The sequence below is a fragment of the Aulostomus chinensis genome, chromosome 16 (genome assembly GCF_037954235.1).
Source record: "Aulostomus chinensis isolate RoL2024-O1b breed Wild chromosome 16, RoL_Achi_v1.0, whole genome shotgun sequence".
Taxonomy (NCBI): Eukaryota; Metazoa; Chordata; class Actinopteri; order Syngnathiformes; family Aulostomidae; genus Aulostomus; species Aulostomus chinensis.
Genome location: NC_141335.1, coordinates 25,234,942 through 25,250,365, shown reverse-complemented (window position 1 = coordinate 25,250,365; position 15,424 = coordinate 25,234,942). Strand labels below are relative to the sequence as shown.

Sequence of the window (15,424 nt, the reverse complement as noted above, 5' to 3'; positions counted from 1 at the left end):
AACTAGCTGGAATGGAACTACTGTTGCGTAAATCCACCTTTAATGCGTAATTCTTAATCCTAACAAACAGTACATATGTTTTAATTACCTGGGTTTAAATTTAATCTGTGTATTTCTAACTAGATGACCTGAAAATGCTTCATAGTAGAAGTAGCAGTGACACACACAAGATATTAAAACAGAGTCCAGTATGGGAGGTGAGTTTTCTGTGTTTACGGTTGGAGATTAAAGCGCCTTTAAATCTGTTTTTTTGAGCTCTTTCATGATGATGTCAACAGCGCGAGGAAGGTCGAGTCAGAGGGTCACGTGTCTGGTGCTCAGGTCAGCTGACAGTGAGACATAAAGCCACCAACCAGACGCGCCGCCTGCATTGCAGAGCACAGCGCTCGGATACCTCTGCCGCCCTCCGCCGAGACATCCGAGGCAGACAGACACTCTCCGGCCAGGAATCAGCGCAGTCATGCTGCTCCTTGCGCTTCTTTTCGTGTCGACAGGTAACGTTCGCGCCCCGGGCTGCTGAAGTAGCGCTCATTATTCGCGTGTTCCGGGTGTCGGGAGCGAGGCCGGGGTCCGGTTGTGTAACTGCTCTCAGCATCGAACCGCTGGAGAGTCTTGGAAGTGTCTCCGGTAAACACGGTAGATGTTAGCTCATCCAACGCGCTGGCTGCGTTGTTTAAATGCTAGCTGACACCCACCGCTCTCTCTCTGACAAACCAACCCGAAGTTAACCACTAACTGGGTCTGCTTGGTACATCACGTTTGTTTTGGTGAAAGCAGCTGAAGCTTGACCGGGAGGGATTGTCACCCCTCCCCCGGTTAGCAAACACTCAGCTAACGTCCAGTAGCTTGCAAGCTAACGCTATCGGCTAGCTAACTGAACGTTTCCGTAGCCTCTGTCACGAGACTGTTGATGCACCTGACAAAGCGAGTCCTTCTGGGCCCTTTGAGATGTTGAGCTCTGCTTCCTCTCGACTCGGGGCTCTCAGTATAGTCACAAACCACTATACTGGTTAGTACTGGTTTAACTGGTGAAAGAGGGCCACTGTACTGTACAGTACATCCTGAATTCGGAATAAATTTAATTAACATCCTTCCTACCTGCAACTTTTCATTTCAGTTCCTGGCAAAAGTTCAGTCCCGTCTCGAAGAGTTTGTTTGGTTTTTTTTCGTGCTGAAGGAATTCCTGTCTCCTCTTGCCACTGATAACCAACACATTTCTTACATTCAGATAAAGGCCGTCAGTAAACGCGCTGCTGCTAATGTAGCCTGCTAGCCCGCCGGTGTCGCTTGTTGTTGCTAGCAGGGCCTTGAGGCATTTGAAGCACGCTCGTGAGGTGACTGACTTGTTTGCTTCTTATCAGCGCTCCAGCTGTGGTCTCTTGATATTCACGAAGATATTCACCGGGTCTTTAAAGATGCTGTAGGTACATTTTCACAGTCCCTATCTCGTGTGTGACTTGTGATTAGGAATGTGTTCTCTGCACTTAGGCAATCATGCATTGTGGTGCGAGTGGTAATCTTGGGGCTGATGGTGTTAAACAGGTGCTTGTTTCCGTGGATCTTGTCGGTCGGATCATGTGTCGTCTGGTTAAACCCAGCAAGCTTCACCGCTGGCCTGTTGTTGGTCTTCAGCAGGGACACCAGTAGCTAGAAGGCTCTGATGTTGTAGTTGTCAGACTTTGATCACAGGAAGTGACTCAAACCCCGTCTTTCCTATCTTATTAGCTCGTTTTCAACGCACCACATGACCTGTTTTAGTCGTAGCTCCTTATGGAAGCAGTTTACTGTAAACGGCCTCCTGTGGGGCAGTAATCCTGGGCAGAAACGCCCTCCACAGCGGTGGTGCCTCTGCTTGGGAACAGCTTGTTATTTTGTTTGCTTGCTCTGCTCATGTGACTCAGATGGAGGGTGGGAGAGTGGGCTCGCTCTGCCTGCCTGAACTCTAAAGCGAGCTGGGGGAATGCCGTTTCCACCCCAGTCACTGGCTGGGAGATGAAAGGTTTGTCTGCATCCAGTAGTGACTAGTTTACTGGCCATCAGTGGCTTCAGTTTTGCTTTTCTGTCTTATTGAGTGGGCATCAGTCCTGTAGAATAATGTGGTGAGTACACACTGCTGCAGGAGCTGTTTTGGAACAGTGAAATGAAGTCGTCGAAGAAACGGGAACCAGTCCTTTCAAATCTTGAGGACTTTCCCACTTAATGTCACAGGGGAGCTGTAGGCAGGAACATCTGCACCCATGACCAAGCGTATGTAAATCATGACTTCTCCATCGTCTGCCCTGGTATCAATAAGCAGCTTTAAGATTAAGAAGCCGATGCAGCTTAGCAATCGTCTCAGCTAAGTGGGATTGAGGCTGTTTTTCATTGATAGCAGTTGTAAAACGGTTGAGCAGGTTTTCTGCCTGCAGTGGTTGATGGGTGATGTAGTTCACACTTCAACTCAGGCTGCTTATATTCGCTGGTTGGATCACAGCTGATTGCCAGGTCACACTTGTTTATTAGAATGCGGCGAAGCTCAGTTTTGACGTTGTTCGTCATTTGCCAAGTTGAAAACTTTCGGTTGACCCTGTCGGAAGGAACAGAATCCTGCCAAAGTTCGTAACTTCCCTCTGAAAAGAGGATCAAAGTTTGAGGAAATGCTTCAGTTTGAACTCCCCACCTGCTGATCCGTGGCATCATCATGCAGCCAAAGGTCAACCATGTCAACACGTCACCACTCTAAAATGTCTGTTCTGGAAGTACAGAGCAGGTTTTACTCCCCCTCTCCTCATCTGGCAGCGCTACGTCACCGGGGAACCAAGCTCTCAGATCTCTGTGGTAAAGGTCTTTTCTTTGCTTCGTCCTCCGTGCAGCTGTAGCCACCCCTCTGTTGGGCACTGAGCAGTGCGCCCGCGGCCCCCCTTACTGGTGTCAGAATGTGAAGACGGCATCTCTGTGTGGAGCTGTGAGCCACTGCCAGCAGAACGTGTGGAACAAGCCCCAGATGGTGAGGGTCTTCCTCTCCTCCCCCTTCGACCCCTGGTTCTCCTCCAGAAAATCTATCAGTGATAGAACATGTGCCGTTTGTCAGTGCCTCTCCTAAATATCTGTGTCCTGAACACAGAAGAATGTGACTCATAAATTTGCTATTCTGTGGTTCTAGAAATCTGTGCCATGTGACTTGTGTAAAGAGATAGTGATGGTGGTGGTTACGGTTCTCAAGGACAACGCCACCGAGGTGAGACTCAAACCAAACCCCTCATCTGTTGTCATCTTTCTGGTGAGGTCACTGAGGTGAAGTCCTGTTCTGTTCCCTGATTGCAGGCTGAGATCCTGGAGTACCTGGAGAAGGCGTGTCAGCTCATCCCTGATCAGGGCCTGAGTGCCGAGTGCAAGGAGCTGGTTGACGACTACTACCCCATCGTCATAGGGATCATCAAGGGAGAGCTGGTGAGCGCGGTGCTCAGCATGAGCTGAAGGCTCCTGGCAGACTGTTGAGTGCTGCGTCGAAACGTGCGTCTCATAACGTCAGGAAGTTGGATAGGAATTATTCTGTATCTTTTCTGAAGCCGGTTAGAGTTCGACATGTCGTTTTATCTACTGCTTCCTCTTATACCCTAAAGTCAGTGGTTCATCCGTCAGTCGGTGCCGAAAAAGAGAAAACAAGCGAAGTGTGGCGAGCTGAATAAGGGCTATTGATGAGGAAGTGAGTCAAAGTCTAAGTGGGAACAGCGAAGCCATTGTGCAATATGAAACCTTGTGACCAGGAACTTTTAGTGTTGATTTCGTTGTTCTCACCTGCTGCAGCAGATTCAGGAGCAGGACCAGTGTGTGTGGTTACTCCCGGCGTTACTGTAATCTGCCAGTCACACAGAGCTGCGAGCCATTACTGCTCACATGTAACCAATAACGGCGTGCTGTGTGTTCCAGGAGGATCCCAGTGTGGCGTGTGGAGCCATCGGACTGTGCGTCTCCCAGCAGGCAGCCCTGGCAAAGGCTCAGGCTCAGGAGCAGCTCCTGACCAATGAAATCCCCCAGGTGGATCTCTCCCAGCAGGTGGCGCCCTTCCTGCTCAATGTACCCCAGCTCCTCTATCCCCAGGAGAGCCCCAAGAAGGAGACCCCTAAAGCAGAGACCCCCACACAGGTACACCTTTGAACTTCCTCTCCACCTGATGGTGTCTTTTTAGGTTGGCTGACACCCCCCCCCCCCCGTGTCTGCAGGGAAGCGATGACGTGTGCCAGGACTGCATCAAGTTCCTGACTGACGCTCAGGCTGAGGCAAAGGCCAATTCCTCCTTTGTGGATTCTCTCATCGAGAACATCGAGAACCAGTGTGACCTCCTGGGACCCGGCATCTCCGACATGGTGGGAGCGCCGCTTGACTGCTGCGTTGTTTTTTTGGAAAGCTCATGTTCCCAAAATAACCCCAAGTCTCCGTGTTGACTGTCCTCTCTGCAGTGCAAGCAGTACGTCAGCCAGTACGGCAGCCTCCTCGTCCAGGCGCTCATGTCCATGGTGAGTCGTTTGCTCCTCCCACTTCATGTGATGTCTGAAAGCTGCACATTAATGGTCATCAGTGCTAATTAGTCTGTGGTAATGTGTATATTTTGGTGATGCTAAGCCAAATTCCAGCCCAGCCTGCTGGCATCTTTAAAATTGCTTTCTTTCTTTTTCTCCCCCCTCTCTTAATCTCTCTTCACCTGTGTTCTCCTTGTTTCTCCCCTCTTTTATGTTGTCCTGCTTTGTTTTCTCCTTCTCTGGATGTTGTGTGCTGCTCCTCAGGAACAGGTAGGTCTGTGTTCGGCCTGTAGCCTCTGTAACCCTTAGCCCTGCTTCCTGCTCCCCCCACCACTAGCGCTGCTCACCCACACCCTAGAGGAGCATGTAAACCTGAGTCAGTCGACTTGGATTAACCTGAACACGTTGCTGGCTTTGCTTTAACCTCCCTCCAGTTTGGCCTCACCACACCAGCAAACACTTCCAATCCACTGGGTCTTGTGACGTGTGCTTGGATCTGGTGACTCAGCGCGGCAAGAAGTGTCTGTTCTTAACGTGGCTGTTTTAGTAGAAGCAGACGTGGCTGCTCCGCCGTTAACTGTTTGACTGATCTGGTTGAGTATCTCAGAAATGCAGAGGCGCCCATGTGGATGTTTGGTTCTGATAAGACTCTTGGGTTGGATGCACTTTTGCGTGGGTGGTAAATCTGTAGCCTGGTCAGCTGATTACAGTGAATGCTAGCAGCCTGCCAGTGTCTCCTAAACGTAGCGTCTCTCTCTCTCTGTTGTCAGGAGCCTAAAGAAATCTGCACCCAAGCTGGCTTCTGTGCTGCTACCAAGAGGTCCGTTCCCATGCTGAAGCTTCAGGCTGCCAAGAGCTCAGCTGCCGCTAAGACGGTTCCTGCCCTCAGCCTCATCCCTGCCACCAAGGTGGAATCTGCCTCTGACAAGCCTGTTAAGGTAGTTCTGCTTTAACGCATTCATGTGTAGTGACGGAGCTGCTGAGACTTGCTCTGGCTCATGATGTCACCTGTTTGTGCTCCAGCCTCTGGTGCGGGTCCGGGAGTCGCCCACGTGCGCCATCTGTGAGTTTGTGATGAAGCAGCTGGAAAGCATGTTGGAGGATCAGAAAACTGAGGTAGATGAACAGTGACTCAGCTGAGCTGCTGCCCGCTTGCTGCGGTTCTGCTCAGACATGTCCTGTAACTTCAGGAGGAGGTGATTCAGGCTGTGGAGAAGGTGTGCACATACCTGCCCGCCACCCTGACCTCCCAGTGCAAGGACCTGGTGGAGACGTACGGCCAGGCCATCATCGAGCTGCTGGTGCAGCAGGCGGACCCCAAGACCGTCTGCACCGTGTTGGCGCTCTGCAAAGATGCCCATCGTGCGTTTATCGGTAAGGTGTCACTTCTCACAGCTCAGTGGAGCGCTACTCTACTGGTCTGATGGTCTGATGTCCTGATCCCTTCCAGTTGAACTCGACCAGACTCGCTTCAAGGCTGGCGGCTACTGCGAGGTGTGCAAGATGGCCGTGACCTACATCGATGGAATCCTGGAGAAGAACGCCACTGAGGCCCAGATCGAGGACGCTGTGAGGAAAGTGTGCAGCTTCCTGCCCGATGCTCTCCAGAGTGAGGTGAGGACTCGCATCCTCTTAGCTCATGGAACTCTTAAACTTCTCCTCATCTGACAGAGGACATGAATGTGTGTCACCAGTGCGACCAGCTGGTGGAACAGTACGAGCCCATGCTTGTCCAGCTGCTGCTGCAGATGCTCGACCCGGACTTCGTGTGTATGGTAAGTAGTAAACTTAATAATAAGCAGACATACAAACACTTTTATCTTCCCCTGGAAATCTGATTACTTGCATCATCCAGGAAAAAGTCCTTTTGTCATGGCTGCTGATCGTCTATGCTTCCATTCATAAACTGTTGGTGGAGGACAGTAATTTGGACGTCCGCTTGTGCTGCCGTTTCTGATGTGTTTGTGGTAGAAATTGGGAGCGTGTCCTGAAGCTGTGCGGCGGCTGCTGGGAACAGAGCAGTGCAGCTGGGGACCGGCGTTCTGGTGCAAGAACATGGAGACAGCGACTCGGTGCAATGTGAGTAGTCGCGTTGTAACGCGAGGGGGGGGCACATTTCCATTTAGGAAACAAGCCTCTGATCTGCCCCCCTGTGCAGTGCGTGTGTTTTTTGTTGTTCGGTGTGTAAGCAGCAGCTTGTGTCTTTCAGGCTGTGGCTCACTGCAGGCGCCACGTGTGGGAGGAGTAGAGGACGCGCAGCACCACCTGACCTACAGGGAATTTTCAGAGAAACTACTGTAGTGCTGCTCCCCACCTCTGATTTTTGTGCTTTTTTTTTTTTTTTTTTTAAATAGAATTTAAATGACCGTGATTTGTTTAAATTTATTTGATATTTTTCACTGATGTCAGGGTGGAAAGGGACTGAATGTGTAGTTGTTTCTTGCGGGGGGGCCGGGGGGGGGGGGGCACTGGTGACCCGTGTCAGTGTGAGCAGAGGTCACGAGGTCACAGCTTCACTGTAGGTGTCTGCATCGTATGGGTTGTTTTTAATCCTGCCTCTGAGGGTCGACGTAGGAGCACAAGTTTCAGTTTCATGTTTAACATTTAAGAGCATCAGATGCCTGGTTTTCTTGCTTTCCTTCAGACCCCCCCCCCCCCCAATAAAAAAAAGTGGTGAGTGTGTGAGTGACTCCCCAGCTGAGGAACTGATGGCCAACAGACAGCTCGATGGATTTGCAGCGGCTGGCAGTACGTTTAGCAGAACGGCTCTTCTCCAGCAGGTTTCTACTCGCTCGGCGTGAATGTTTTATTGTTTTTAGGAGCTGATGTGGAGGTCAGGCTGCGTCGGCGCTCCCCCTCGCGTTGCACTTTCCAACTCTTTGTAAATCAGCTTTTCTAACATCTTCACTTTGTCTGCTTCGTCCCCTGAGCCAACTGCCAGTTGTCTGTACATTTTTAACTATTAAACTGATCCCAATCCACTTCATTTGTTTTTTCCTTTTTAATAATTGTGGTTGGGTGTTTGTCGCAGCAGCTCTGTCTGACATGGCTACGTTATTGTCATGTTCAAAGTATTAAACCTGGGGTGCTTCTGTTGAGCTGAGCTGTGGTCGTGCAGCAGGGAGCCGGCCTGGAGCTTCAGGAGGAGCCATCAGAGGAACGATCCTGAGGAGATGCAGACCTCCATCAGGACGCCTGATGGGTCATTCACTGGTCTTTGACGTCATCAAGGCCAAATCAGGAAGTGAATACCGGCGTCACACCAATTCGAAGGCAGAGGTCAAAGTGACCAACGCGCCATCGTCAAGTTTGAATTGAGACGATTTGTCTGATTTAGACGACAGGGACGTCCACACTACAGTGAGCGGGACATGCAACTCTTGGGCTTTAATTCACATTGAAGATACAATTTTGATGCACTGTTTTCAGTCTTTACCAAATGTATCTGAATTGAATGCAGAGGACAAATTAGGTATCAATTGCAGTTTTATTAGTGGTTTTTCCAAAGACAGTGACTGAGATCACAATTCTTACCAGAATCCTGACGTTTCTGAGCGTTTGGTTTGAACCCACATGGCTGCTGTAGCGCCATCCTCAGGACCAACGCGGGAACTTTTATTTTAATGCACAAGAGCAGATTTCAATAGCTTGATGCCTTTCAAAATAAAAGCCAAACTACACTTGAGCGATGGTGAGAGGTTTGACATCAGTGAGGTCGACAACCACTGGTCTCACCAGAGGTTTTCCTGGAAAGTTATTGAAAGTTTTCATCCTACAAACAGCAGTCAACAAACCCGCCATTCATCAAATAGACTTTTTAACAATGACATCCCTTAATGCACTGCTTGTTGCTTCATATATTTAAGGCAAGTAAACCTGTTCAGCAGCTTTGGATTAAAGAACTCTGGCCCAAACACATTTGTTCCTCCTGTGTGTTTTGCAGTATTACACGTGAAAAATATTGCATTTGTGGTTGTCAAAGTTGACGTGATGGTGGGGAAGGTTATGACATCATGTAAACATGTTCATGAGGTATGAGGATCTTCAGGCCTCTGGGTCAAGTAGAGCTCAGGTGCACCACAGGCTCATCGACCCTGTTGTCCAAGTCACTGGGATCAGATGGCGTGCACGATGAGCACCGACAAAGCAGATCCAACTGCTAGTCCCAGCGTGAGGAAGAAGGACATGACCACTCCGGTGGCCTCCGCCAGCTCCCGGGGAACCACCTTCGGCCCGTAGATCATGGGTAGAGTCCCCAGGTAGCCATTCGAGAGGCCGAGGAGGCAGTTAAAGACCACCGGGTACACGTCGTGAGTGAACAGTACTGTGTGGAGGTGGTCCCTCGGCTGGTAGTTACAGAACATGATGAGCGGCACCATGGCAGAGCGACAGAGCACCAGGGCGGGCAGGACCCGGCTGGTGGGACCAGGGACCTGCAGCCAGGCTGTGGCTTGTCTGCCACAAAAGTCTGCTACATTGTACAGAAGGAAGCTGGTGAGGGGCACAAAATAAGTAGAGGTCCAGGGGCTCCCGCTGTCCTTGTTGACGGACTGGATCCCAGAACACACCCCAGGGAACACCGTGATGGAGACGCAGAAGACGTAGAAGACGCTCAGACCCAGCACCCACATCTTCCTGAGGATGGGCTGCAGTGGTGGGACCACCACTGGGGCCCCCTCACTCATGGCTCCAGGACTGGTGCACGTTGCTGCCAGCATGTAGTGTCTAGGAGCAACACAGAAAGCAGCGGAAGGACGTGAAAGGCTCTTTGGCACCATCTAGTGGCGGACAGCAGTGCTCACAGCTAATCTGTAACCCAGCATTTCCACTTCAATTTTTTTTGGACCAAAATAACATTCTGATGAAACTGAACTCAGGAGACCAGGTTCTCAGGGAGCTGGACTGACCGTGAAAACGCCAGCTTGGGCAGCAGCAGGTATGCGATGATGCAGAGCACGATGAAGATGTCAGCTGTCAGGAAGTAGGCCAGAGCGCTGTCTGTCACATCCTTTGCCGCCGCCAGGTCCACCAGTGATGCTACTGCACTTAGCGTGCCCCCCATGGCCTGACCTGAGACAGGCAGAGAACAGGAGAAACTGCACATGGTCTACAGAGTTCCACACCGTCCTGTACAATCACAGTGTCTGCAGTCACAGAGTCAGGGCTGTACCTGAGATGAGCGCTTGTGAGATCCTCATGGGGAAATGACCACTGATCCCGAATACGCTGCCAGAGAAGAGGTTGGACGCTCCGCTGACCACCGCCACGCTGACCATCGTAGCCGTGAAGAAGCCCACCTGGTGGTCCGACATGTCCACCTTCACCAGCAGCGTGGTCACCACGAACACCAGCAGGATCACGAAGAGAGACGAGAGGATCCGCACGTTGGGGGACAGTCTGTGTAAACACACATCACATGATCAAACTACACGTGCAAATGTAACAGAAAGATAATCGTCCCTCGCTTCTTCAGCTCAGAGCGTTCACCAACGGTGGCGCTGGTTAACTTTAGTCCAGAGACCAGGAGCGTTTAAGGCCAGGACGTAAATGACATCCGTGAAGTCTTCATCATCACAGCCCTCCGCAGCACAAAGGGGGCTTTGTCACACCAGCAGTGCTTGCTAATGGTTATCATGGAGGATGAGGCGAGAGGCTCCGCAAATAGAGCTCAAGACAAGCCTCTGTGTGTGTGTGTGTGTGTGTGTGTGTGTGAGTGAGTGTGTGTGAAAGAGAGAGCGAGAGAGAGAGGGAGCGTGTGGTGGGTGATTATGATGAAAGCAACCTGTTGACGAGGACGTAGTTGAGCATCAGACACAGCACCGAGGGCACGGTGGAGGCGATGGCCAGATAACTCTCAAAGTAGTCCTGCCAATGACGAAAACATCCATGGTCAGCGTCAAGAAAACAACAACCCTGCTTCAGATCCAGCAACACAACATCACGCTGGCTTCAGTCGTTCTGATACCAGTACTGGGGGTGCCTCTGATACTGGGGGTGCCTCTGATACTGGGGGTGCCTCTGATACTGGGGGTGCCTCTGATACTGGGGGTGCCTCTGATACTGGGGGGACTGGACAAACTGACTATCATTGCAGGCAGGGCATCACTTCTTCTGCGCTGTGCCGCTGCAGACACGTCGTGCAGAGTTTCCTCAGACTGTTCCAGAGCTGCAGAGAGGAAAAGTCTAACTAGCAGGAACGTGTCAGGGTTCCACCGGCTCTTGAAGTTTTTGTTCATGTCACAACCTGCACCTGGTCATACAGCAGTGATGACATCACCACATGCCTACAGACTCGGCAGCACGGATGCACGATAAACTTCAGCCCATATCGCAATGTGACCTACTGCACCTCTCAAATCCCAGTAATATTTGTTGGAGGAAGATCGTGAGTCTAAAATCCCCACCACCATCATTTTAACTGGAACATCGTGGATCTGCAGACGTAAGAAAACAACTGTTTGATCGGATCCTCGGGAATCCACCACAACACTCGCACCTCTCAGAGGAAATGAGAGTAATGATGTCACAATGAACACCAGGTGGTTTGGGTTCTGCATCAGAAATCCGTGTGTAAACCCCTCACTGGTGAATGAAGACTCTGAAGCGACTTGAGAGGTTGTGGAGGAGGTTGGAGTGAAGCTCGGCGGCGCTGAGGTCACATGTCTGCTGGGTCTCATTCGCGCTCCACGTCACGCAGCTTTTCTAATCTTATAACTGTGTTAAATTGGACTGGAAAGTGGATGAGCGTGAGAGGACACTCAGTCCTCTCACACGTCACATGCACCTACGGGTGCACGCCGATACGCAGCGGTACTGTTCCACTCACACTCAGGTCAGACCGCGGGCCCTCCTCGCCGTCCGTGTGGGTGCCATTGCTCAGTTTGTAGAGCCAGTAGTGCTTGGCTGTGATGAAGAAGTTCCAGGGCAGCAGCGAGCCGATGCCCATCAGGAAGAAGATGATGTACACCAGGCAGTACGAGTCCTCGGGACTGTAGCGTACAGCCAGAGGCACGGACGAGTTCCTGGGCAGGAGGGACGCCGAGGGACTCTGGTTCTCCAGCTCCTCGTTCTCAGACTCAATGTGGTTATCAAGAGCAGCCGGGACGTAGGAGGAGTTGAGGCTGGGCTGGACAGGCTCAGTGGCGTCCATGTTCCCGGGCCGGAGACACGACACACACACAGTAAAGACGGGGGGTGGGGGGGTGTTTACAAAGACTGAGGTGTTACACAGAAATCTGTCGAGGAAACACAGTGACATGTGAAAAATACAGCAAGGTTACTAGAATAAGTGAGAAGAGGAGGACACTCACTTTGACTTGGGTTGGTCCAGAGGTGGAAACAGGGGCTGGTTGTGAAGACATAGTGTGTGAGTGTGTGTGTGTGAGTGTGTGTGTGTGTGTGTGTGTGCGTGTGCGTGTGCGGAGGATCACGAAGGCTGCAGTCTCAATGAACCACCACAACCCTGGAGGAGGAGGATTGGCGTTAAATTCTAGGAATGTCAGGAGGTTCCTGCTTATTTAAACCGTAACCATGACACGAAACCTGAACGAATTTCTGTCCACAGGTGAGAAGGTGTTCTAGGTTCTACGTTACAGGTCGTTCTTTTAGATCTCAGCTTTCGTCAGCAGCAGCATGCACCCTCACCAGGAATCTTCACACTCACACAGGGATTCTAACGAGACGATGTAACGTCACTACCCCCCTCCACCCCACCACCGCTCATCCTACATCTGCACATCTCCTGTCCAATCGTCTACAAGCTCTGAATAATCCAGGAGGCTGGAGACAGAACCAGGCTTCCCCGTGCACGCCCTACCAGCATAGCTACTTGTATTATTCAGGGGTTCCGCAGGGAACTGACCTGGCAGCACTTAGTTCTGGTCCTAACTCGGCATGAATGCCACTAATGGGGAACCACATGATGCTCAGTCGAGAGAATGCGATGACACGCACACAAATTGCAGACTGAGCAGTTTAGTTCGAGGAAGTCTCGTTGCTAACTTAAACAACCGTCTGCTCGCCACCCCCCCCCAAATCACGGTCTTCGATCATTTTGATGGTGATTTGCGTTCCTCCGTGCGCTCAAACTAACGCAGAGCAGCCGCGCGCGAGCGTGCGTGAGTGTCAGAGACAACACAAACACGGTAGTAAGCTAATTGAGCTAACCTGGCGCGAGCCGCGGCTAACGAGCGAGTAACAGAACCCGTCGGAACACCAACCTGACCGCTGTGGACCCGCTGGGAGTGGAGCCGTCCTTCCCTCTCACGCTGTCGCTCAACAACCCCGCCGACACCGTCGCTCTCAGGTCAGCTGATAAACAACGCTAGCGACTCACCGGTAGCGGCAGCAATGACACTATTTCCGGTATCAGCCGTCCAGAATAAGGGCTTAATCTACTTTCATATGATTTCATATTCTCTGAGTAGTCGAAAGGTACACGATTTCATATTTGGAAAAAAAACTGTTCGAATTTATAAATATATCTATTTATGTATTCTCCAAATAATTTAGATGATAAGAAACATGTAAATATAAATCGCCCCTTTTATACTGAAAGGCTGAGATTTATACCGGATGTCGTACAATCGGAAGCGCAATCTGACTTTCGGTACAGCTTTTTAACGAAAACATTGTTGAGGACAGGCACTTACGGTTCTATTATTGTAACTAAAGTGTGAGAAAAGTGCTGCGGATACACGCGGCTACCTGCTGCTGAAACGTGCTGAAGCTAATGAGCTAAATTAGCTAAACTAGTGGGAACGTCACACTTAAGAGGAAGTACAAGGGCCCTTTGACCCCGTTGGGACAGACAAGACACTGATTTTACTCATGATTGTTTTTTTTCTACGTAAAATGTGTGCGTGTGCTTGTGCGTGCGTTTGCATGATTGTGTGTGTCTGTGTGAGTGTTTGTGCGTGCGTCTGTGTGTGTGAGAGAGAGAGAGTGTGTGTGTGTGTGTGTGTGTGTGAGAGAGAGAGAGAGAGAGAGTGATCGGTGCGGTGCAGAGGTTCAGAGTGAAGTCTCGAAGCTTCCTAGAAGTCATTAAGGGAGTGAAGTTAACAGGTATCATATGCGTCTGATCAGCTGCACTCACCAGACCCCCCCCCCCCAGTAAACGTCACATATACTGCAACACAAACAGTAATAATGTTCTGCACGTTTCCCTCAGTCGATGTTCATTGTTGGTCTTGTTACACATCGGTGAAGATGAACTCTTAATCTGATCATTGCAGTTCCTTGAGGAGGCTCCGGAGCGAGAACCTCTCTGAATGTTGCTGTGTTTCGGCGCGCATCAGCCTGCTTAACCAGCAGAGGGCGCCAGAGGAGAGCCCTGCCGCTGGTGGGCTCTGACACCTGTCGGAGGAGCAGGAGCAGCGCCTGAGAACTGCCTTACCTCCGCTCTACATCCTCCTGAGACGAACGAACCCCGGACCAGCGGATTTGGCGTCTTTTTCCCTTCTCACTCGTGACCCTTCGTGACACGAGAGCACGCAGCTAATCCGTATCAAATGAATCAGTGCTCTGAGGCGCATCCAACCCACAGCAGCAGGAGTTTCCATCCTGCAAGAGTTGATTTGATTGAGGAATTCCAGTCTGACTAGAACCATAATCCTCTACGCTTTGCAAAACTCTACTTAAACCCTTGTTTTAATGAGGCTTGCTGTGGGAGATAATTATTATTATTAGTTTTCTTATATAACACAAATCAGAATAAGATAATTGGGGTAAATTACAATTATAAAATTGCCAGTTAATTCCGTGCACTGATGTCATTTCTGGAGAGTTCGGAACAATATTCTGCTTTTACTGCAGACAGTTCTGAGGGATCATTGCAAAAAAGGACAAAACCAACCAAAAATATGAATGTTGCTTTTTTCATAAATTCAGCGTGAAACTGTTACACACCACAAGTGGTTGAGAAACACATTGGAGGGATCGACGCCAATAAAGAGATGCATAAACAGACATAAATGAACAGAATCGATTGGAGTTCTCGGACATCCCAGTCGATATCGGCTCCCTGGACCTCGGCCCCGTGCCCCTCCGGCCGAGGTTCTGCCCTTCGCTGCCGTTCATGCTGTAACGAGTTGTGCGAAGCTGTGAGTGTGTTGTTGTCACGCTGGTGGAGGACGTGTGTGTGTGTGTGTGTGTGTGTGTGTGTGTGTGTGTGTGTCAGCCGTCATCACGTATGAATGGTTCCTACACGACTATCACCCTGCTTCGTCTCCTCCCTCTCGACACCCCCGTGGGCGGGACGTGTCCGGGCTGCAGCGTCTCCACCGCCACGTTGAGCATTATCAAAGATTCGGTTGCCTCGTGCACTGACGGGTGACGTATCAGCCCGTCACCAAGCAGCGCGCCTGATGGAGCAGGTGCGAAGAGTCGCCTGCCACCGGTGATTCACTCTGGTGCGTTTGTTGACGGTGGGAGACATTAATCAGACAGTCCCCGCATATCAGAGCTCCCAAAAGCCGAAGCTGAAGAAGCCGCGCTCGACTCCTCCCGTCGGTCGTCACAGGCCACTTAGCCGCCCCACAAACATGTTGTTTGTCTGGCTGACAAACAACATGTTTAGCCTTTCTAGCTAAATAGACCTAAAGGGAATTTTGCAATGAGGTGAGGAAAAGAAGGGAGAGGTTGAGTGGCTGTGTTACTATGAAATTACAGATGCAATTCAAAGCATTTAGGCCTAAAAACACTATGAAAACACATAAATAACCCGTGAGACGGTGACAGACGGCCAGCCTCCACTAAATCCTTCATTTCTCCGCCTAGATAATAATAATAGAAAAAAAAGAAAGTGAAAAAAAAGCCTTGTCTTGTCTCAAAAACGACTGGTGACCCCGCCTGACTGCTCACTGAATTTATTTCAAAAATCAAGAGAAACTCTCCTAAGATGACTTGGACGTCAGGGAGGACCATGT

The 15,424-nt window shown here is 50.5% G+C and overlaps 2 protein-coding genes across 2 annotated transcripts; one reads left to right on the top strand and one right to left on the bottom strand.

Moving 5' to 3' along the window:
- Positions 1–327: 327 nt before the first annotated feature.
- psap (prosaposin) lies at positions 328–7,480 on the top strand. The gene is made up of 14 exons (XM_086180863.1): positions 328–494; positions 2,853–2,986; positions 3,143–3,217; positions 3,304–3,429; positions 3,910–4,125; positions 4,203–4,346; positions 4,440–4,496; positions 5,270–5,437; positions 5,523–5,615; positions 5,690–5,873; positions 5,950–6,113; positions 6,194–6,274; positions 6,471–6,578; positions 6,709–7,480. The coding sequence occupies exons 1-14, from the start codon at positions 461–463 to the stop codon at positions 6,745–6,747; spliced, it is 1,623 nt and encodes a 540-aa protein (XP_086036989.1). The 5' UTR covers positions 328–460; the 3' UTR covers positions 6,748–7,480.
- A 475-nt stretch (positions 7,481–7,955) lies between these two features.
- On the bottom strand, positions 7,956–12,855 carry slc29a3 (solute carrier family 29 member 3). The gene is made up of 7 exons (XM_086180864.1): positions 12,719–12,855; positions 11,810–11,961; positions 11,326–11,734; positions 10,282–10,364; positions 9,670–9,896; positions 9,407–9,569; positions 7,956–9,224 (listed from the first exon to the last, which is right to left on the bottom strand). The coding sequence occupies exons 3-7, from the start codon at positions 11,647–11,649 to the stop codon at positions 8,615–8,617; spliced, it is 1,407 nt and encodes a 468-aa protein (XP_086036990.1). The 5' UTR covers positions 11,650–11,734; positions 11,810–11,961; positions 12,719–12,855; the 3' UTR covers positions 7,956–8,614.
- Between the last annotated feature and the right edge of the window lie 2,569 nt (positions 12,856–15,424).

Excerpts from the sequence above, each read along its gene's own strand:
- psap (XM_086180863.1), top strand. The coding sequence starts at position 461 with ATGCTGCTCCTTGCGCTTCTTTTCGTGTCGACAG. Across the intron at positions 4,497-5,269 it reads TCCAGGCGCTCATGTCCATG|GAGCCTAAAGAAATCTGCAC; the intron begins GTGAGTCGTTTG and ends CTCTGTTGTCAG. Across the intron at positions 5,616-5,689 it reads TGGAGGATCAGAAAACTGAG|GAGGAGGTGATTCAGGCTGT; the intron begins GTAGATGAACAG and ends CTGTAACTTCAG.
- slc29a3 (XM_086180864.1), bottom strand. The coding sequence starts at position 11,649 with ATGGACGCCACTGAGCCTGTCCAGCCCAGCCTCAACTCCTCCTACGTC. Across the intron at positions 10,365-11,325 it reads GCCCGCGGTCTGACCTGAGT|GACTACTTTGAGAGTTATCT; the intron begins GTGAGTGGAACA and ends CGTCATTGGCAG. Across the intron at positions 9,225-9,406 it reads CCCAAGCTGGCGTTTTCACG|ACACTACATGCTGGCAGCAA; the intron begins GTCAGTCCAGCT and ends TGTTGCTCCTAG.